A 23,304-nucleotide genomic window follows, 5' to 3' on the forward strand; every position below is an offset into this window, starting at 1 on the left:
AGTCTGCACGGAACGCATCCCCGTGGCTGGGAGCTCATCATGTCACTCCGAACACAGGGCACTGTCTGCCAGGACTCCGCACATAAACGCGGAGTTGGCGAACACCGCCGTCGCCTGGCAGAACTTAGCTCTCACCTGCGAGGAAGGGTTTTCTCAGCAGGCAAACAGGAAGACGGAGCAACATATAAACAACAGGAGGGACCCTTTCGTCTCTCTTGTGTCAAAAGATGGTCTAGAAAGCCTCTGGAATTTGTATACCAAGCCGGGAAAACAAAATAATACGCAGTAATCCCAGAGCAAACGTATTGGCGGACCTCTCAACAGGTTCGTTAGCCCTGAAAGTGGTCTTTGTCAGAAATATGCAATATCTCCTTTCGAGGGGTCCCCGATATCGACCCTTCTTTGCTCCACCAACGAAAGCCACCAGGGTCATGCTCCTTCCGACGTCTCTGCCGGCGGATCAATCTCGGACGCCATTCCTCCTGTGTCGACCACCCTTAATCTTCCGCGGTCCCTGGAGAAAGTCTGTGAAGGCTGCGCGGCGACAAGGCTCGTATTCTCACAGCCGCGGCTGCAGCATGGTACACACATGCTGGCTGGACTGTCATAGCACAGTGCCGGTTCCTGCCTGCTCTCAGCGACAATAGACTATTTCAAACACGGCAGCTTCTCACCACTCCATTCCCTCCACCGTGATTGTGGCGTGGTTCGCGGTTGAGCCTTGCGAGAACTGCGCTACCAGTGCAGCGGAGTGCCATGAAAGCAGGTGCTCCTGAAGCATGAAGACTGCAACAGGGCTACCTACTGGAATGAATCAGGTTCTTGCTGGGTCAACGCAAGGCGTACAGAAACGTTGCTCCATCCAGTGATATGGAAATTCTTGGCACCCTTAACAGCAGGGCTCGCACCTCGTCCTGCGATCCACTAGGCATTTCTTACGGTCCATCCAGGAACGGCGCTCCTCCGCTTCCTCACCCGATGGTCCTAGTCTCAAGGTTTGCGATGTATCCAAGTCTGTCATCCGCCACTAGCTGACCTCAATCTGGTTCTCTTCAAATAATAACTGCCTCCTGCGACGCCTATGCGACTGCTCTCCGTATCTATGGGAAGTGGTCCTTCGTGGCCATTACAATATGGCAGGAAGTCTCTGAGCTTCGCTGCTCTTTGTCGACTAGACCACCTTACAACAATCCAGGCATAGGCAGCGGCGCGATCCGCTTCCTGCCCAAATGGTCTCGGCCCTTTCCACTAACCAGAATATTCACTCCGAGTGTTTATCCTAAACTCACATCCGTGCAGGAGCAGAGCCTACACATTGATTTCAGAGTGCTGGGTTCACATAACTCGCACAACATTTCGACAACTCAATTTTTATCCTGCGGAAGGATGAAAGTCACGCGGCCCTCTCTCAAAATCTATCCTGTACGCTGCATTAAGAAGTGCTACCTTAGCTCACACCTCTCAGTAGAGCGATGATGCACATTCACGAGAGCCAAGCTCTCGATTGCTTCCTAGCCGGGCTATATACACATATGTCACCACTGTCGTACCGGCACACTCTTGCATTATGATTGGAGCTGCAGTCCAGGGACATGCACAGGTCTTTGGCTGGCTGTCTACATCGACAGTCCCCAACTCTGACGCCACACCTAGTAAGCTTGGATCACACTCTGGAATGATATGAGCAAGCACTCGAAGGAAAGAAAAGACGTTCTCACCTTTGTAAGTTGGTCTTACGAGATGTTTTGCCATATTCATGTCACACTCCCTCTTCCATGCGTAGTAGCCGCAAGAAGAACTGAGAGCGGCATCGGGTCGAGGGTAATATATACGGGCCGGAAAGCGCACCCAGGGGGCACCTGCCACCAGCCGGTCCGGGTGTTGCTAGGGGAAAATTCTTCCGACGAACGTGCACGCGGCGCGCGCACACCTACTTGGAATGAATATGAGCAACACATCTCGAAGAACAACAGTTACAAAGGTGAGTAACCGTCTTTTTTGCCTTTTTAATGCGCTTGAAGACCTTTTGTAGTGCTTTAGGTGTTTTGCCCATGAATTAGAAAAGATGGCCACATTATTAAGGTAGGTGACTGCAGATTTTTTAAATTTTGCTAGGAGACTATTTACAAGTTTTTGGAAAGTGGTTTTGCAGCCCGAAAGGGAGCACATTAAATTTATATAGCCCTACATTGGTGATGAAGGCTGACCTTTTTTTGGTGGTTTTATTTAGTGATACTTGTCAGTACCCCTTGGTTAAGTTTAAGGTAGAGATGAACTTGGCATGTTTTAGTTTTTTTAATAGCTTATTTGTGCATGGCATTGGATAGTTGTGTGGACGAGTTACAGCATTTAGCTTACGGTAGTTTACGCAAAAGCGTATTTTTTTATTTGGTTTGGAAACTAGAACCACTGGAGATGCCCAGGCACTTTAGAAGGGTGGATTACCCACATTTGTATCATGTTTTGAATTTTTTGTTTTATAGCAGTTTTGGCTTGAGGAGCCAACTGATGAGGTTGGGCTTTAATTGGGTGAGCATTACCTGTGTTAATGGAGTGATATGCTTGTTTGTTTTGTTTTGAGGTGGCTGAGAACATTGGCGCGAAGCTAGTGCACAGCTTTTTGATTTGCTGTTGCTGCATACATTTGAGGGTTATTGAGAGGTTTACCTTTTTTATGCCACCGTTACTTTTTTTTTGTAGTAGACACCTTTAAGCCACTTAGCGTTATTTTTTCTCGGGGCTATAAGCTGAGAAACCTTTAATTTTTTGGACTAAAAGGGCTTTAGAGAATTAACATGGTATACTTTAGGCTTTATGTTTGAAGTGGGAGATGCTATGAGACAGTTAACAGCTTTTAGGCGCCTTTGGACCGTGAATGGCCCTTTTCATGATGCTTTTATTTTATGGGCCTGCAGCGTTTTTAAGACTATGACTTTGATGGAATGCTTTTTGGCATGTTTATTATAACAAGCCTTTTGCTTTTTTTGAGCATTTTTTAGGCTTTTTTAAGCAAGGGCTAAAGAGTTTTTAGGGTGTTTTGTAGGTTGTTTACAAAGTTAAGAATGTTAGCTTTTGGAGAAGGCGTAAACCCCTCCCATTGTTGTTTTACCAACTGTAATGGCACCTGAAACTTGCGGCCATACACGAGTTTAGATGGTGAAAACCGTAAACTGGGATGTGGTACAGCCCTGTAGGCAAAGAGCAACGCTAGGTTTTAATTATTGAAGTGCTTATTTACGAATGTTTGTATTATGGCCCCCAAAGTTTTATTAAACTTTTTTACCACACCATTTGTTTTATGGTGGTAAGGGGTGGCAACTGAGTGGTTTACCCTGTTTTTTTGATGATAGAGACATTAGTTTTTTACTGGATTGTGGACTTGGGCTTGATTTCTTTGGAAGTGATGTAGGTTGTGGGGCTGTTTTTGTTGACTGCGAACTGCTTTTTGCTGGTGCAGTATGTTGCATTTTAGGCTCTGTCTGAGCCTCTTGTGCAGGTTTAGCTGCTGCTGCCAGCGCTGGATTCAGTGCTGACAATGGTTTTGGTGCTGGTTGCTTCACCCATTTTGGTTTTGGGACTGGTTTTGGTTGGGTCTTTGGGACTGGATTCACTACTGCTGTTGCAGACATTGGCATGGGATTTGGTTTTACCACCTTAATTTGGGGTTTTGGTAACACAAACTGGGCCCTTGTAGAAGGCTTAGGTACAGAGCTAGGTGTGAAGGCTTGATTAGCCTGGCTGCAGATAACCATTTTCACCCTCTTGGCTAGCTTTACATGGTGGGCCCAGTTTTCCCCCAGCAGCATGGGAATGGGATAATTATTATAGACTGCAAACATTCACATTTCTGACCAGCGCTTGTACTGGACGGGCAACTCAGCTGTAGACAAGTCAAAAGAGTTTGACTGGAAAAGTTGAATTGTTACTTGGGCCTCTGGATTGATGAATTTGAGGTTCACTGAGGATTGGTTGATTGCTGACATCTGTACTTTAGTGTTCCTTCACATGATAACCTTTTTCCCACCCACAGTTACAGTTTTTCTTCACTTTGAGTGTATTTGGGAGGCATGTGGGCCTGCGGACCTTTGGTGTGACCCCAGTGCAATGAACTGTAATTTGTTGTGGGTTTGGGGGCAGTTGGCCTTTACATGCCCCAGCTTGTTACATTTAAAACATCGCCCAGCTGACTGATCAGTGGGGCGAGATGGTTTGCTGAAGAATGATGTGGTGGATGATAAGGTGTTTGGGGTTTTGGGAGTGGGTGTAAGTGGGGCCTTAGGCTGCCCCCGGTGGTATAGAGTGGTTTCAGAGTGTTTCTTTTGGTATTCACCCAAACTGCATCCAGGGTTGTTTTTTTCTGCTACCTTCACCCATTTTGTTTTGATTTGCCCTGCCTTTTTGGTGGTTTGGGACTTCCTGTATTGATTAGCATAAGAAGCAAGACTTTTTGCTGAGTTTATTTTTTTATTTCATAAGCACTGTTTTACATTATTATTGGTTATAGTTAGGAACTGTTTCTGTACAACCAAATTACACATTTTTTTTAAAGCTAGTGTGATAGACCCAGACCAGTTGGGAACAGCAGAGTAGTAAAAGGGAGATATACTGGCCACTGAAGAAGCAGTTTTCTGTTCCCTGAGTGACCAGAGCAGGAGCTGTTCCAGGCTAATGAGAACACCTGAGTCTAATTAACCTGCTAAGAGTCAGGTGAGGCTGTTAAGCACCTGACTCTAATTAAGGCCCCTCTGATTCTATAAAAGGGCTCACTCCAGTCAGGCCAAAGAGAGCCAGAGGCAAGGATGTGCATGTGAGGAACTGGGAGCAAGAGGCATGCAAGAAGCTGAGAGTGAGCAGGCATACTGCTGGAGGACTGGAGAAGTACTCAGACATTATCAGACATCAGGAGGAAGGTCCAGTGGTGAGGACAAAGAAGGTGTTGGGAGGTGGCCATGGGGAAGTAGCCCAGGGAGTTGTAGCTGTTGTGCAACTGTACCAGGAGGCACTTTAGACAGCTGCAGTCCACAGGGCCCTGGGCTGGAACCTGGAATAGAGGGCGGGCCTGGTTTCCCCCCAGACCTCCCAACTCCTGATCAAATACAGGAGGAATTGACCTGGACTGTGGCATCTACCAGAGAGGAAGATCTCTGGGCTGTTTCTTGACCCACAGGGTGAATCTGTGAGGCGAGCAAATCCACCAATAAGTGCAGGACCCACCAAGGCAGAGGAGGAACTTTGTCACACTAGTTACACCCTTTTTTGACCCCCATTTATCTAACAGATTCTTTATTTGGTTTACGTCAGGGGTAGGCAACCTATGGCATGGGTGCCGAAGGCGGCACGTGAGCTGGTTTTCAGTGGTACTCGCATGGCCCAGGTTCTGGCCCCCGGTCTGGGGGGCTCTACATTTTAATTTAATTTTAAATGAAGCTTCTTAAATATTTTAAAAACCTTATTTACTTTACATACAACAATTTTTTAGTTAAATATTATACACTTATAGAAAGAGACTTTCTAAAAACATTAAAATGTATTACTGGCACACGAAACTTAAAATTAGAATGAATAAATTAAGACTCGGCACACCACTTCTGAAAGGTTGCCGACCCCTGGTTTACATAAACCACATTACTTAGTCCAGCCCCTCTTTTAAGGGCTTTTAATTTTAGTTTGTTAGTTTTAGGTGTAATTTTGAAATTGTTTTAAAACCAAATTTTTAAATTTATCATAGTTAAAAGCATTCTTAATAGGCATTTTATTGAATATGTTCAGAGCTTTTTCAGTTAATTTTGCTACCAATGTGATTATTTTGTGATTTTTAGGAATTGCATGGAGGATGCACGGTTTTAAAGGTGATGAAATATTTAGCAATATTACTGGATTTATTTTACTGTGGATATAGTTGCTTCCATTTGTGGATTTTTGGGGAAGTGGAGCCAGCTGCTGATGGGTTTTGTTTTTTTAACTCCATAACAGCCAGTTTATGCTTTTGGGCTGAAATTTGGGCCTTAATCTGGGCCTGTATTTTTTTGTTTTTTAACTTCAGGACTTTTTTAGGGACAGCCTCCTTCCTGGCTGCCTCTGCCTTCAAGTGTTTTGCCTCCTTTCTTTTCAACTTCAAGCGCTTTAAGGCCATTTGTTTTTTAAGTTTTTCTTTCTTTTCTCAGCTTTCAATTTAGCTAATTTTAGGGGGGGGTGGATCTCATTTTTTGTTATTCTAGCCTTTCTGCGCTTAACCTAGCATAAACCAAGAGCTAGAAAGAAAAAAAGAAAAAAAAAACCAGCTTGTGAATTCCCTTGAAGGAACTTAACTACTCTGCTTTAGGCAAAGAAAAAAAAACTCTAGCTGCTCTCAGTTTAAAAAAAAAAAGTATCCTTTGAAAACCAAGGAGGTTTTTTTTTTTAATCAGCCAAAAGAAAAAATGTTTTTAAAATTCTGAGGTCTGTGCTTCTGGTTTAAAATGATCCCACCGCATTGCCATCATGTCAGGATTCCCTCCCCACTTTGAATTTTGGGGTACAGATGTGGAGACCTGGATGAAAGACCCCCTAAGCTTATGTTTTACCAGCTTAGGTTAAAAACTTTTTCAAGGCACAAATTTCTTTTCTTGTTCTTGGACATATTGCTGCCACCACCAAGTGATTTAAACAAACATTTAGGAAGGAGCCACTTGGAGCCTTATTCCCTGCAAAATATCCCCCCAAGCCCCTTCACCCCATTTTCTGGAGAGACTTGAGAATAATATACCAACCAAATAAGTTAACAAGGTGAGCACAGATGAGACCCTTGGGTTTTTAGGACACTAAAAAACAATCAGGTTCTTAAAAGAAGAACTTTATTAAAAAAAAGTAAAAAGAACCTCTGTAAAATTAGGATGGAAGGTAATTTTACAGGGTAATAAAAAGACTTAAAACACAGAGGATTTTCCTCTAGGCTTAACTTTAAAGTTACAAAAAGGAATAAACCTTTCTTTTAGCATAGGGCAAATTTACAAGCTGAAACAAAAATTAATTTAACACTTTTTTTTGCTATTACAATTTTTGTAATTTTAGATGTATTATTTTAGTAGAAGCTGGATTACCTGCTTGGGTTGGGTTTTTTTGTTTTGTTTTAAGAGGGAACACACAAAAGAGCACAAACAAACCCTTCCCCCCTCCCCTGCCCCAGTTTTGAAAGTATTTTTTTCCCCATTTGTTTTTCTGATTAGGTGCCAGCTTGGTTAATTGAACTGATTAATCCCTTACAGGTAAATGATTTTGTACATTTAGCCAAAAGGGATTTCATATTACTGCATACATAAAGGTTGTTATCTTTTTCTTGATATTTATGACAACCTATGTGACACTACATCCCATATTCTTCATAGATATATTGTTATGATATGATTATGGCATAACTATGATGTATTTTATGCAAGATAGGTTATGTGGGATATCATTAAAAAGGTTATGATTTACTGAATATGGCTGAATATGATTATCCTATTTGTATGCATGTATCATGTTGGTATCTGAAGTTAGGAATATTGTCTATGCATTTATTACAAATGTGTTTACGCCTGGGGAATGCCCACTAGACAGAATGCAATCAGTCTAGATAGCTGACTGGGAAGTGCTATTAGAGAGAACAACAAGTCTTAGAAGAAGGTAATCTCCCACTGGGGAGCCTTCCTGAGGATGCTACAAACAGCATCCGAGTTATGGCTGCTGTGACCTTACAGCAGAGGAGGGCAAACTCTGGCCCGTGGGCCACATCCGGCCCACAGGACCCTCCCGCCTGGCCCTTGAGCTCCTGGCCCGGGAGGCTAGCCCCCGGCCCCTTCCCTGCTGTCCCCCCTCCGCTGCAGCCTCAGCTCACTGTGCCACCAGTGCAATGCTGTGGGTGGTGGGGCTGCAAGCTCCTGGGGCAGCGCAGCTGCAGAGCCAGGTCCTCACCTGGTGCTTTGTTTTGCGTGGTGGCATGGCTGTTTCCAGCCGGGTGGCGTGGCTACCTGTCCTGGTGCTCTGGGTGTCACTGCTGTAGCGCTACCAGCCACCAATGCTCCAGGCAATGCGGTAATGGAGCAGGGGGATTGGATAGAGGGCAGGGGAGTTTGGGGAACTGGTCGGGGGGCGAGGATGTGAATAGGGGTCAGGATGGTCAGAGGACAGGGAACAGGGGGGTTGAATGGGGGCAGGGGTCCCAGAGGAGCAGTCGGGAAGGAGTGGGGGCTGGATTAGGTGGTAGGGGGCGTTCAGGGGCAGGGGTTCCGGAGGCAGTTAGGGGACAGGGAGAAGGAGTGGTTGGATGGGGCAAGGGTTCCAGGGGGGCAGGAAGGAGAGGGGGGTTGAATTGGGGGGCAGGGGGCAGTCAGGGGCGGGGGTTCTTCTGGGGTGGTCATGGCACGGGAGAGGTGGAGGGTGGATGGGGCAGGGGTCCCAGGGGACTGTCAGGGGACAGAAGAGGTTGGATGGGGCAGGAGTCCTGGGGGGATGCTGTCAGGGGGCGAGAAGCAGGGGGCAGGGGTGGACAATGCCTGGCTCTTTGGGAAGGCACAGCCTCCCCTAACCACCCCTCCATACAATTTCCAAAACCCGATGCGGCACTCAGGCCAAAAAGTTTGCCTGCCCTTGCCCTACAGGGACATGTGATCAAGTCAGCTGGTACTGGACTCCATCTTAGAATACCAATGTTTTTCCACTGAAAGGCATGGGAGCCAGGGGCGGCTCCAAGGGTTTTGCCACCCCAAGCAGCCAAAAAAAAAAAAAAAGCCGCGATCACAATCCCAATCTGCGGCAATTCAGCAGGAGGTCCTTCGCTCCAAGCGGGAGCGAGGAACCCTCCGCCGAATTGCCGTCGAATACCTGGACCTGCCGCCCCTCTCCAAAGTGGCCGCCCCAAGCACCTGCTTGCTAAACTGGTGCCTGGAGCCGGCCCTGATGGGAGCTAAGCCTGGAGACAAAGGATTTCTGCTATATGCAAAAGCTATTGAAGGCAGGGGAGTGACATCATCATGGTTCTTCACTGACTCCCCAGCCAAGGAAACTCCTGAAAACTCCGGAGGAAGAAGGACTGACCTAGGGGAAGGACTGAACCCAGACTAGAGGGATTTCTAACCTGTGAAAGGAATACCTGGGGTTTTATGCTGCAAGCAAGTGCAGTTTGCCCTTTAAGAAGCTCTGCAACCGGCTTAAATCATCATTAGAAAGCTACCAAATTCACGGTCTATTTTGGTCAATTTCACAGTCATAAAATTTTTAAAATGCACATTTCATTATTTCAGATATTTAAATCTGAAATTTAATGGTGGTGTAATTGTAGGGATCCTGACTCAAAAAGGAGTTGTGGGTGGGGTCACAAGGTTATTGAAGCGGGTTTATGGTATTGCTACCCTTATTTCTGCACTGCTGCTGGTGGCGGCGCTGCCTTCAGAGCAGGGCAGCTGGAAAATGGTGGCTGCTGGCTGGGAGCCCAACTCTGAAGGCAAAGCCGCCTCCAGCAGCAGTGCAGAGGTAAGGACAGCGTGGTATGGTATTGCCATCCTTACTTCTGCACTGCTGCGTGCAGAGCTGGGCCCTCAGTCATCAGCTGCCACTCTCTAGCCAACCAGCTCTGAAGGCAGCAGCACAGGAGTAAGGGTGGCAATACCACAACCCCCCCGCCCTAAAATAACCTTGTGACCCTCCTTGCAACTCTTTTGGGTCAGGACCCCCAATCTGAGAAACAGTGGTCTCCCCCATGAAATCTGTTTAGTATAGGGTAAAATCACACAAAAGACCAGATTTCATTGTGGGAGACCAGATTTCACAATCTGTGACGTGTTTTTCATGGCCTTGAATTTAGTAGAGCCCTAATCATCATTTAGGGTGAAAATTAGCTACTCATGTCCAATCTCTTTAGTATATTAAGCTTAAATTGTGTTTTTTGTTAAGTAATCTGCTTTGACCTGTTTGCTATCCCTTATAATCAATTAAAATCTATCTTTTGTAGTTAATAAACTTGTTTTTGTTTTGTCTAAAACCAGTGTGTGGAAATCATACTTGAGACAGAAAACTGTTGCATCTCTCTCTCCACATTGAGGGAGAGGGCAGATTTTATGAGCTTACACTGTACAGTTCTCTGTGCAGTGCAAGACAGTTTAATTTTAGGTTTACCCTCCAGAGGGGGTGTGTGTGCCCGTGAAGCTGGTAAGTGCCCTAGCTGTATAGCCTTCCCATGCAGGGGCTGGTCAGAAAGCTTGTCTGCATGTTATTACAGCTGGGTGTGTTCCTACCTGTGTGCTCGTGAAAGTGTGAGACTGGAAGTGTGTCTGCAGCTTGTCACAGCATTGCAGCATGAGTGGAAGCCCAGGCTGGTGGGTCGAGGGGCTCAGTGGTACCCCAGTTCCAGGCGGCATCCGGGGGGAACTCCTCACACCCTAATAGTAATTATTGCTCATGGCTCTGTTCCTTTAGGCAGATTTTTCTCATTATTTTGTTACTATTTTCTGTAAGTCGAATGGTGTGACAGCTGCTCATACACTATGTTACTTAGGCAGTATTATAGAGCTTAATCTGTGCTGCTTTTCTTTTCTTTTCTCTTTTTTTTTTAGATCCTGCGTGAAGTGCCTACTTTTGATGTTACTTATACTGCAATAGTTGTGTCTCATTCTGGGCGCATGGTGTTCACAGGCACTTCAGTGGGGACCATCCGATCTATGAAATACCCACTGCCTGTGCACAAGGAGTTCAATGAGTATCAGGCTCATGCTGGCCCTGTTACCAAGGTAAGGAGTTTATTTTTCTTTTTTAACCAACATCTGAGTCATTTGGACTCCCCTGCTCTTTGTTTATCTCTGTTTTCTTCTACTCTATAGCATCTGCTGGTGTTAAGGCTACATATTGTATGTGAAAAATGTTAGAATTGTTTGTTTTAATTTTTATGAATGTTAAGTCTCCTTGGTTTTGTTGGTTAAGGTATTGTTGGCTGCAAGGTAGATAAGGGTTAAATCCTGCAGCCCCTCACTACTGAAACACGTAAACCAATTTGGACTAGAAACAGGATCAAAAGAAGGAACTTTGAAATATTGAACAAGGGATCTTTGGAAGGAATAAAAGGCAGCCCGTGAGATGAGAGGGAAGATTCACTGACTGGGAAGATCAGACTGACCGACAGGCAGCAGTTGCTTGAGGCATCCTGCCTGACCCAGCCACAAAGCTTTGGGTATACCTGACCTAAGCAGAACCTAGTTAAACTGGCTCGTAAAGATGAAGTTTATATAAGACACAATATGTGCAGGCTTTTGTTATTTTTAATCCACTTATCTCTGCTTGCAATGCTCCTTTGACTAAATTAATCGTACTCTATTTTGAACAAGCTGTTTTCTGGCACTGCTTTTACCAGTTTGGATCACAGCTCTCAGAGAGACTATTGTAGCAGGGGCCAAAATTAGTTGGACCCGTTGGAGGTAAAGTTAGTTGGTCACCAAGGGATGCTGCAGCTAGTGATTCAGTCCAAAAGTGGATGATCTTTGGGGTTCAGCCCTGAGAGTGGGCCTATGACTTGGAGAGGGTGCCCAAGAGAGAGACTGAAAGAAGGATCACAGGTGCAGCTCACCTTTCTGTCATAATGCTATACTGAGTTCCATTATAATCCTCTGTCACATGCATATAAGTGCCTCAAAAATTCTGCTCTGGTGCTAGAACTATCTGTGCCCTTTGGTGGACTGTTTCAGCAAATTTCAGGAGAATCCATTCACCTGTATCTGAGTTATGGGAGAGGATGAAAAAAATACCTTCCCAGCATTTAAAAGAAAAAAAAATTGTGCTCAAATATGGCTGTACAAAAAATTCCTAACTTGGCATATGTCACATCCTCTCTGAGGAAGAATCTCCTATTTAGGTTTGGCTGGGGTGAAGAAAATAAAAATAAAGTTATAAGAGATTGGAAAATCTCATCTGAGCATCGCCAGTGGATATTTGTAAAGTTTTTAGTAGAACCTAATGAAGCCACCTTTCTTGCTTTGGAAAGGGCAGTGAGAATGGCACATCTTCCCCATCCAAAGTGGCATGCCCAGGGCACACTGCTTGGACAAACTGCAAGAAAGAAATTGTAACTGCCAATCTATCAACCTTTCAGAAACACTGTAAAGCTGATGGATGGCATCCAGAGAATGGGTCTTGCAAGGGGGCCTCACCCTGTGCAAAGATGGAGAAATTTCAGATTCTTTTTGTTTAAAAAAAATAAAATAAAAAGCCAAATCCTTTGCCCTTTAAAATTCTTTGTGGAGGCTAGTTGTGTTAAGTTCTGTGACAGAAAGTTGGGCATGAACCCCCTGCCATTCCAGCCCCAATCAAGGGGAATGGATTGGGGATGGCTGAATAGCCCTGCCTGCTTGGCAACTAGGAACAGCTGCGAGCTTAATTAGCAAGGAGCTATAAAGGCTGGGAGGAAGGGAGCAGAGAAACATGAGAGGGACTGGTGGTTCTGTTCTGTTGCTGGTGAAGTCTGGCTGTAAAACCCTGTACATAGATAGTAAGTTGCTGGTGGGAAAGAACTATAAATAAAATACAAGGATGATTGCATCAACCTGAGTTGTCCCTGATTGGTTTTGTGAGGACAGAAGAGGCAGAAGCAAGAGGGGCCCAGCTATGCCTCACTGCAGTATCATTGTCAGAAAAGTGGGCCCTTGACCTAGGATCTTGTCTGTACTAGATTTGTAATTTTTTTTTCCTGATGGTCTAGTAATATTTGTGCAGCTTCACTGGTGGCAGGAGTGCTAGTATAGACAGGGCCCAGGGCTTGTTAGTGTTCTAGCTATCCTGTTGTCTAGACTTGATGGTTAAAAAGCTGGTAGCTCATCTACATTAGCATTCTCACCACAACTTCACTGATCATAATAACGATAGGAACTCTTAGGGGAAAAAAATCTAGTGTAGACATAACCTATATCTCTCCCCTAGCCTATATCATTTCTACTCTTTTTATTCTGCTGTCTCTTCCCTCCTTAGATGTCCATAACATGCGATGACCAATTTCTGCTGACCGTCTCAGAGGATGGCTGCCTGCTTATCTGGAAAGTGTATGATAAGGAAGGACGGGGTCTGAAACGGGAGAAGGAAGTGGGATATGCTGAAGAGGTGCTGATCACAAAAACAGATATGGAAGAGAAGGTATGAACAAGTTAAGAATACAAACCCTACACTCTCTCCTCAGACTCCCAGTCTAGACATTATGACCCACATTTGCAGAATGTTGTGACCAGCTCTGTCTGTCTATTACACTGTAGCTGAGTAGACTGGCCACAATATAATTCAGAAGGAGAGGCTATACCCAAACTGCTACTAATATTGATGTGCAAAGAGTAGTGTGTAGCAGCTTCCATTTCAGTGAGGGTGAAGAGAAGGTGCCCTATGCCTTGGCCAACTCATTATAGACTTTGACAGTAGTTTGAGTGGGGAGGGCAGAAGCAGGATTTCTATTTACCGTCTCATAAAGTCAAGGTTCAAAATTAAGATTTCTCCTGTTTCGGTGGTACATTCACCTCTCAATGGGCAAAACATTTAAAAATGTTCTGGAAACTCAGTGCCATAGTGTTGTTTGCAGAAGTGAGAATATGCAGAGGTAATACCCTCAAGGAATTGTAGTTACTAGTAAATAACCTCTCTCTCTTAGCAATCTTGTTGGCTTTTTCATGGCAGACTCAAGTCATGCTAGAACTGAAGACTCGTGTGGAGGAGCTGAAGATGGAAAATGAGTACCAGCTACGACTCAAGGACATGAACTACAATGAGAAGATGAAGGAATTAACTGAAAAATTCATCCAAGAGATGGAATCCCTTAAAACCAAAAATCAGGTATTGTTCACTTTGTAGCAGGAAATAGCAAAATATCTCTTCTCTTATTGCTAACCACCTGCAGACTTGCTGTTTTGGGGCCAAAGACAAAGCCTACACCTGAATCTGGCATCCCTGCATCTCACAGCATGGTGAGTGGATGTCAATGACAGAACAGGCATGCTCTTGTCCAGTTACAATAAATAGCAGAAAGAATCAACAAGACAAACCTACCTGGCAAAATGGAAGATATTTTCTCAGAGATGGTACCAGAAATCAGTGGCACCTCATCACTCCTCAATTCCTCAAATATTTGACTACTTATTCAAATTGAAATACAAGAACCTGTCACTCAGTTCTCTCAAGGTGCTCCTAGTGGCTATCTCTGTTATCATCCACTGGTGCAGGGGCATACAGCTTTTTCTCATCCATTGGTAATTAGGTTCCTGAAAAGCCTAGTTAAGGTATTCCTGTCAATCAAGGAAACTATCCCTATGGGAGGACTTGAAGCTGATACTTCCAACCCTCATGAGGCCTGTCTTTAAGCCCATGGCCTTTTCCTCCGTGCCGCACCTGTCTAGGAAAGTGGCATTTCTGCTTACTGTAACTTCTGCTAGAAGAGTTGGGGAAATTCAGATATTGATGACTGATCTGCCTTATACAATAGTTGACCTAGACAGTGTATCCAATACACCCTAAATTTCTCCCTAAGATAGTGACAGAATTTCACCTACATCAACAAATACACCTCACATTCTTCCCAAAACCTCACTGAGCTGAGGCAGCATTGCACATTCTAAAGAGTTTCATCTCGGGCTGTCAAGAGATTACAAAAATCATGATTAATCACACTGTTAAACAATAATAGGATAACATTTATTTAAATATTTTTGGGTGTTTTCTACATTTTCAAATATATTGATTTCAATTACAACACACAATACAAAGGCTTTGTTATCTTAGTGACCCCTGAAGTCTCACACTGAAAAGGGCAGAGCTACACGTTCCACTCTTTGATTTATTCCCCACCTTAGGCACGCACTTGAGGAATTTGGAAGTTGGTTTGCTGTTTTCAGATGAAAACTTCATCTGTTTGTTTTTTCCAGGTGTTAAAGGCAGAGAAAGAAAAGCAAGAACTGCAGTACCAGGAGCAGCTGTCTGAGCTGATGGAAAAACAGTCCAGGGAGATGCAGGACCTAGGTTAGGACACATGAGAATATGTACAGCCAGAATGGAAGGAACTGCATTGAACTCATGGCAAATGACAAAGTGGAGAGGGAAAGTCCATTTAAAAAAATGTACAGTGTATGAGCAAAATTGTGAAAACCTTAGGGAAAGTAGGGTATCACTGTCATTATCTAGAATTATTTTAATTGATTTGTATTGTGGTAACACCCAAAATGTGATTTTAGTTTGAAAAAAAAAGCAAAGTAAGAAGGGACAGACATGAACCAGAGAGTGGGGCAATATGGAATGAGAGGCAGCTGAGGAAGGTTAGGGGAACCTTACCTAGGTAGCACTTGGGAAAACTGGAATGGCAGAAGAGTCCTACAGCAATGGAGTAGAGAAATCTATATAAATGAGTGCCAGGAAAATGGAGGAATTCAAAGCAGCATTGGAGATACGGGGAAAAGCAAGGCAGTGGCATTTGACAATAGCATATGTTCATGCTTTGGGACTGAGTGCATCACAAGGAGAGGAGAGTGAAACTATGATGCTTGTTCAAGCTGACTATGCTCCTCAACAAGCTGACTATGTAAAAATGACATAATCTTACCTATCATTCAATGAGGAAACCAATATGCAGTGCACCCTGCACAGCACAGAGGTAGCTAGGTCCAAAAGTCATAGTTAAGATCAGTGTTCCCTCTAAACGTTCTGCACATGAGTGGGGAAAAATATGTGCAGCTATATGGAGGTGATGTGTGACACATAACAAAATTCCTGTGGTGGGGGTGGGGCTGAAGGGTTCAGAGGGGTGGGAGGGGGCTCAGTGCAGGGGTGTGAGGGTCCTTGGGTGGGACTGGGGATGAGGAGCTCATGGTTGGGGTTGGGGGATGAGGCCTCCGGCTGGGGCTGTGGGGTGGGGCTAGGGATGAGGAGTTTGGAGTGCAGGCTTCCCCAGGGCTACTGCAGGAGAGAGAACTCCCACAACTCTCTCTCCCCACAGCAGCACCTGGGCTTGTAGGGAGAGGCACCTCTCCCTGCTGTGGCAGCTCCAGAGCTTGGGCTACAGGATAGGCACACCTCCCCTGGCTGCGGCAGGTCTGGGTCAGGGTTGGGTTTGAGCCAGGGGAGGGACACCTGTCTCCCCGGGTGTGGCAAGTCCAGGGCTGGGTTTGAGCCGGGGGAGGGGCATCCCCCTGCCAGCTGCAGCAGGTTCAGGGCTGAGCTGGGACTGGGAAAAGGGGCACCCCTCCCTCAGGGCTGGGCTAGGCTGGGGGAGGGGTACCTCTCCTCTGGCTGCAGCAGGTCCCAGCTGAGTGGGCTCCCTGAGGCGCATACACAGCACTTAATAGCCTGCTGTGCGGCCATGTGTTCATGCAACTTACAGGGAAACTTAGGTTAAGATCATAGCAGGGGAAGGAAGCTATTCCGGAAAGGCCAGTGCCTACACTTGCTCTATAAGGGTATGTCCACCCTGGAATAAAAAGACTCATGGCACCACCCTGCACCCCCCCCCACACACACACACTTTGCAGAGTCCCAGAGCTCAGGCTTCAGCCTGAGCCCAAACTGTTTTACACAACAGTTTTACAGCCTTGCAGCCTGAGTCAGCTGACCCAGACCAACCACAGGTGTTTAATTGGTGTATAGATGAACACTAAGAGCACTGCTCATACAGCTCTGATGATCATCATCTCAGGTAGAGCTTCGTTGCTATTGATATATTGCATCAAGTAAATCGGAGAACCCTCCTGTTGGGTGTACTTCATTCACTCTTGTATCAGAGGGGTAGCCGTGTTAGTCTGGATCTGTAAAAGCAGCAAAGAATCCTGTGGCACCTTATAGACTAACAGACGTTTTGGAGCATGAGCTTTGTGGTGTGAAATACCCACGTTCGAGTTATGCATGTAGTGAATTTCCAGCGGGGCAAGTATTATATGGTAAGCTAGAAGATTATGAGGTTAGTTCAATTCAGGGAGGGATGAAGCCCTGCTATCTAGAGTGGAGGTGCTGAACAAAGCCAAGGGAGGAGACAACGTGGTTCTGGTAGTGGCAAGCCATTTCACAGGTAGTTTAGTTTAAAATCCTGAGAGATGGTGTTCAAATTTGTAGAATGACTGAAGCTCAGCGTTTTCTGCTTTGAAGTCTGGTCTGAAGAAGTTTTTTTTGGCTTGCAGGATGGCCACCTTATAGATCTGCTATAGTGTGCGCCAGGGGTTGAAGTGCTCTCCTACAGGTTTTTGTATATTGCCATTCCTAATATCTGATTTGTGTCCATTTATCCTTTTCCATAGAAACTGTCCAGTTTGGCCGATGTACGTAGCAGAGGGGCATTGCTGGCATATGATGGCGTATATTACATGCTCCAAAACGTCTGTTAGTCTATAAGGTGCCACAGGATTCTTTGCTGTTCATTCACTCTGTTTGAGCCTATGTACAGAGTACCAAACTAGTCAGCTGCACTGAAGCAGTAGAGTGGGAGCAACATGAGCTGTGTTTTCAAGTTCTGACAGCATGCTTGCACAAAATAAGGCAGTCCCAGCTCAAAGAGCTCATAATGTAAGATAGAGGCACACATAAAACAGGGCACTCAGGCAAATCCAGAGAAGAATAACTTCTTTGTTTTAATGTTAACTTATTTCTTGTGGGTATCATAATAAAAATACATCTTTAGAAAGGACTTCAGTGAGGATGAGGAGGTAGCTTGTGAGCTGGGATGCGGAGGACATTCTGTCCATAGGGATCAGTATGGAAGAAGGCACAGAGATGGGAGTGGGAAAAGATGAATGGGGACGTTAAGGCTGTCATTAATAGTGAAGTAGTAGATGCAAGGCACGTGACAGGAAAAAGCTCAGAGATGTCCGAGGCAGAGATGTTTATGGCCATAAAGACAATGACAAGAGCCAGAGGAGACGTTGCAGGAAAATATCAGAAATAACGGTGTCAAAAATAGGGGTGATAAATATAGGATACCAAGTATCAGAGGGGTAGCTGTGTTAGTCTGTATCCACAAAAACAATGAGGAGTCCAGTGGCACCTTGAAGACTAACTAATTTATTTGGGCATAAGTTTCATGGGTAAAACCCCCCACTTCCCCATTCATCTGAAAGTGGGTTTTTTACCCACGAAAGCTTATGCCCAAATAAATCTCTTCATCTTTAAGGTGCCACTAGATTCCTCATTGTTTTTATAGAAGGATAGGACATATCTTCCTGCCGTTAGCTCTATCATTTCCATCTTGTTCCCAGAATCTGGCAACAACCAGAAACTTTTGTTAGAGTATGAAAAATACCAGGAGCTGCAAGTGAAATCCCAGCGGATGCAGGAGGAATACGAGAAGCAGCTGCACGATATGGAGGAGACCAAGAACCAGGCCCTGGAGGAGCTGACAGAATATTATGAGGCAAAACTGCATGAGAAAACCACCTTGCTGGAGGAGGTATGAACTACACATATGCCTTGGGCTGCTGACTGTATCCTATTTCTAACTGTAGTAACACGTATTCCAAAGCCAAGGGAGTTGTGCCTTCTGCACATAGGGCCTTGTCCCAGATTGCGGGGAAATGAGTGCACAGCAAGCAGGGGCTTCCTTATTGTTCTTCAGAGTTAGCTGGGGCATATGCCTTCAGTAAGTACCATTCTAAGGTAGTTGTCTGCCTGTGATATTTCTCTTCCTGCCTCTCCATCCATTTGGAAGGATGTGCCTTAGGATCTCTATCTGTCTGCATGACTCTCTTATTCATATAATCGTAGGACTGGAAGGGACCTTGAGAGGTCATCTAGTCCAATCCCTTGCACTCATGGCAGGACTAAGTATTATCTAGGCCATCCCTGACAGGTATTTGTCTAACCCGCTCTTAAAAACTTCCAATGATAGAGATCCCACAGCCTTCCTAGGCAATTTATTCAAGTGCTTAACAACCCTACCAGTTAGGAAGTTTTTCCTAATGTCTAACCTAAACCACCCTTGCTGCAATTTAAGCCCATTGCTTCTTGTCCTATCCTCAGAGGTTAACAAGAACATTTTTTCTTGATTCTCTTTGTAGCAACCTTTTTAGGTACTTGAAAACTGTTATCATGTTCCCCTTCAATCTTCTGTCCTCCAGACTAAAAAACCCAGTTTTTTCAGTCTTCCCTCATAGGCCATGTTTTCTAGAACTTTAACAATTTTTGTTGCTCTTTTCTGGACTTTCTCCAATTTTATTCTTTCCCCTCTCTTGACCTTTCTACTCATGTGTCAAGATTACTTGTTTTTCATGCTTTTGAGAAGTCCTCACTTCATTGCTTGTCTTGGGAACTGTTCAACATGGCTATAGGGGGAGTTATTTACCTAGAGTCTCCCATTCTCAAGATACTCACTATGATGGGTTCCTCCCAGGGTGCCCCCTGAAACTGGGGTACCACTGAGCCTACCTGATCCACCAGCCTTGGTTCCCTTTATTCTGTACTGCTGTGACCAGCCTGCCAAGCCCTCTCCCAGGCTCCAGTCTGCACCTCCACCAGCATACACAGAGGTAGGGACACACCTAGCTGCAGACACATACAGCCATTGGGATCTCCTCTGCCTGGGAAGGCTTCAGCAAAGGAACTGCCCAGATACACAAGTGCATACCCCCCTCTGGAGGGTAAACGCAAAATTATACCATCTTGTGCTGTACAGAGAACTGTACAGTGTAAGCATATGAAATTCGCCCTCTTCCCCCAATATGGAGAGGAAATATACAACAGCTTTTCACCCCAAGTTATAACTCCCACATGCTGGTTTGTGATAAAGCAAAAACAAATTTTATTAACTACAAAAGATAGATTTTATGTGATTATAAAGGATAGCAAACTGATCAAAGCAGATTACCTAGTGTGACAAAGTGAGGATTTTTCCTTGTTATGTTGTATGTGAGTCTTACTGTTGAGCCTATATGAGTTTTACTTTTTTGCATGTATAATGTGTGACTCAAGTATCAGGGTTAGCCGATCCGTTAGTCCAGATCTGTAAAAGCAGCAAAGAATCCTGTGGCACTTTATAGACTAACAGACATTTTGGAGCATGAGCTTTCGTGGGTGAATACCCACTTCGTCAGATGCACGTCAGTTTCCCTGGGTGCTGCACCAATACCTCTGAGGTGGGAATAGGGGTGTGTGACTTTGGCTGAGACCTCTGGGGCAAGTGAGGCTGCTCCAGCTGTCTGCATTTATGCTATGGCCGGTGCCCTTTGTAACCTGAGACCCAGGAGGGGAATGCAACCAGGTGACAACCAGGTAACTCTTGGCTTGGGAAATAAGACAAAGGAAGGAGGAGGAGCAATGAGGGTGTCTGAGGTTGGGTCACTGGAAGATAGGCAGTCTGTTTGGGGGGACTGGAAGAGGAAGAGTTCAGGCCGTCTTGCCCAGGACTCCCTGTGATGGATTTGGCTGAAAGTCACTGATTTCTGTGCTAACAAGTTCTAGTCTACACTGTGATCCTGTTGACTAATAAACCTTCCATTTTACTCTGGCTGAGAGTCACGTCTGACTATGGTGTTGGGGTAGAGGGCCCTCTGGCTTCCCTAGGAGCAAACTCGCTGCGGGAAGCACATGGTGTGGCAGGAGATGCCGAATGCTCCGAAGTCTGACCCAGGAAGGTTGAAGCTGTGTAAGCTTCTTGCCCTGGCAATCCTATGCTCAGAAAGAGGAGTCTCCCCCAGAGTCCTGACTGGCTTCATATGGAGTACTTCCAGAGCATTGGCCCGGTGGCTCCGTGACACCTAGCAAATAAACAAAAATGGAATCTAAGCTTAATATACTAAGAGACTGGATATGAGTAGAAAATTCTTACCCTAAATGATTATTTAAGCTGGTTGCAGAGATTCTTAAGGGACCAGCTGTCCTTGCAGCTTAAAAACCCCAGGTAATCTTCTCTAAGGCTAGAAACCTCTCTCCAGCCTGGTCCAGCACTTCCCTCCAGTTCAGTCCTTGTTCCTCGGGGGTTTCCAATAGTCTCCTTTGGGCGGGGAGTCAGTGACGAACCTCAATGATGTCACTCCCTGCCTTAAATAACTTTTGCATATGGAAGGAACCCTTTGTCTCCAGCTTGGTTCCCACACCTGGTCAGTGGAAAAACACTGGTATTCCAAGATATAGTCCAGTATCAGTTCATCTGGTCACATGACCCTGTAGTGTCACAGCAGCCAAGACTCAGACACTGTTTGTAGCGTCCTCAGAAAGGCTCAGTGGTGAGAGATAAACTTCTTCTAAGGCCTGTTGTTTTCTCTAATGGCCCTTCCCAGCCAGCCATCTAGACTGACTACATTCTGCCTAGTGGGCATTTCCCAGGTGTAAAATATTTGTAATACAGATACACAGTCGATATTCCTAAGTTCAGATACAAAAATGATACATACATACAAATAGGATAATCAGATCCAGTAAATTATAACCTTTTCAATGATATCTAACATTCCTTGTCTTGCACAAAATACATAATAATTAAGCCATACTCATATTATTATATTAATATTACTAAGAATAATATGGGGCATAATGCCACACCCACCTTAATAGATCCCCACACTCAGACCTGTGTATATGGGCTTGGTGGGAACTCCTGCACTTCAAGTTCTAGATCCCTGAACCCAGTAGGCAGTGTCTGTCCCTACACTGCTAAAATGCTAAAAGTCTGCCCTCAGTTCTCCAGCTGTCACTCCCAGACTCTTTGTCAGTCCTTTATTGTCTCTTTGTGAGACAGCCTCCCCTGCCCTTCTAGCTGGAGCACAACCCTGCTCTTCCCAGTGGGAACTCCCTAACTCCCCACAGCTTTACAGAGAGGTCATCTTTACCAGGGGAGCATCCCTTATGCACCGTGGCACTCTCACTGTCCCCCTAGGTCCTGCTGTCCAGTATGCAGACATATGTAGGTAAGCCCCTCTGTCATCAGATGTTCGGCTGCATGTGTGTTCTCCCTCTGTGCTGTCCTGGCTCTGTGCAGACAGCTGGCACAGCAGACCTTGAGCATACCACCCAATAAATCCACAGACTCAGTTTTCAGTGAAGGAACTTGGTCAGATTTATTGCCAACGAGGCATAGTGCTAATGCCTGGGCTCAATGGTTACAGGTACACTAACATGTATGCCCGTGACAACGGACCAGCTCAGGGAATGGCAGGACTTCCCATTCTCCCCTCGACCAGACAATGACATTGCCTCTGAGATACATCTTTATACACCAATACAAACAAGTTACGTATCGCCCCTGCCATATCAGGGTGCCACCCTCTGACGTATTAGGGTGCCACCCGTCGCCTTGTACCTGTAGGCTCGATCAAAACATCTCTATCTATCATGCTGTCATCCTGACCTTATCCTTTAAATGGGTCAGTGTGTTCCTGTTATCTTTGGGGAATGTGTTTGGTATCGGGGTGTTCTGGTACCACCCGTCTGGAATGTGCTTGCGTGAGTGCTTTGTGCCTAGCAATGCTTAGGAATATATGTTTTTGTAATATCAGCCCTATACTTGCCAAAAGAGTCAGGGCCTTTTGCTCACAACTTAACTTTGCTTTATATCAGCAAAGTTTTAACTACTTTAGCCCTGGCCTCAGGCTTCACACCAGGACTCTGATATAAGGCCTTATGTTTTGGGCCCTCTCCCTACTCACCCTCCACTGTTCTCTTGTCTTCAGCCCTCTCCGACCCTCAACTCAGGCTTTCTGGCTTGGAGCCAGCAGGCACCTCCTTCTGCTGCTCTTCCTGCCTTCAGCTCTCTGGCCTGTGGGTCTCTGGCTTGGGGAGGTCAGCCAGCAAATCCCACTTGCTCTGTCTGCCTTCAGCCTTCCCGCAGAAAACGTCTTCTGGGTTCCGGCAGCTCTCATGTGCCCAGAGTGACTGACTGACCAGGCAGCTCTCACTTGTATTCTTCCTGATTGACCCTTGCAGTCCTGACTCACTGGGTCTCTCTGCTCTCTCAGACTTTCCCTGTTATTTGTATAGATCCAGGAACTTCCCTGCCCTCCTAACTGGTCAAACTAGGAGCACCTTTTGTGGCACAGAGAAGCTGGACCTATTTAATTTTATGGGGCCCACCACCCTGTGACAGTCTGTTTACAATTTTTTGAAAGAAACTTAATTATCTTGGAATTGAAATATGTTTAAATAGTGTTAGTGCAGTCAAAGCTCAGAGATCCATTAAAGTATTGTGGCAAATTGCCGGTACTGTTCTCTGGGTCTCGCGCTTTCTCTTCTCTGGGGTAGGTTCAGGGCGATATTGCTTGCCTCTGAACCAGTTCTTAATCACTCCCCTAGTGTCCTTGGAGGAGGGGAGTGGAGAGGGAGGGACCTGGGCCCGCCCTCTACTCCAGGTCCCAACCCAGGGGCCCT

The 23,304-nt window shown here is 45.4% G+C and overlaps 1 protein-coding gene across 2 annotated transcripts in view; it reads left to right on the forward strand.

Annotated features, from left to right (window-relative positions):
* The window catches only part of CFAP57 (cilia and flagella associated protein 57), a 157,040-nt gene that overhangs the window by 88,790 nt on the left and 44,946 nt on the right, over positions 1 to 23,304 (forward strand). For both annotated transcript variants that reach the window (XM_032777682.2, XM_032777685.2), the window contains exons 11-15: positions 10,569 to 10,742; positions 12,967 to 13,128; positions 13,657 to 13,812; positions 14,898 to 14,991; positions 18,207 to 18,397. In XM_032777682.2, coding sequence (XP_032633573.1) covers positions 10,569 to 10,742; positions 12,967 to 13,128; positions 13,657 to 13,812; positions 14,898 to 14,991; positions 18,207 to 18,397 — 777 coding nt within the window. The remainder of the gene's footprint in view (positions 1 to 10,568; positions 10,743 to 12,966; positions 13,129 to 13,656; positions 13,813 to 14,897; positions 14,992 to 18,206; positions 18,398 to 23,304) is intronic.

This window comes from Chelonoidis abingdonii, chromosome 7 (genome assembly GCF_003597395.2).
Source record: "Chelonoidis abingdonii isolate Lonesome George chromosome 7, CheloAbing_2.0, whole genome shotgun sequence".
Classification (NCBI taxonomy): Eukaryota; Metazoa; Chordata; order Testudines; family Testudinidae; genus Chelonoidis; species Chelonoidis abingdonii.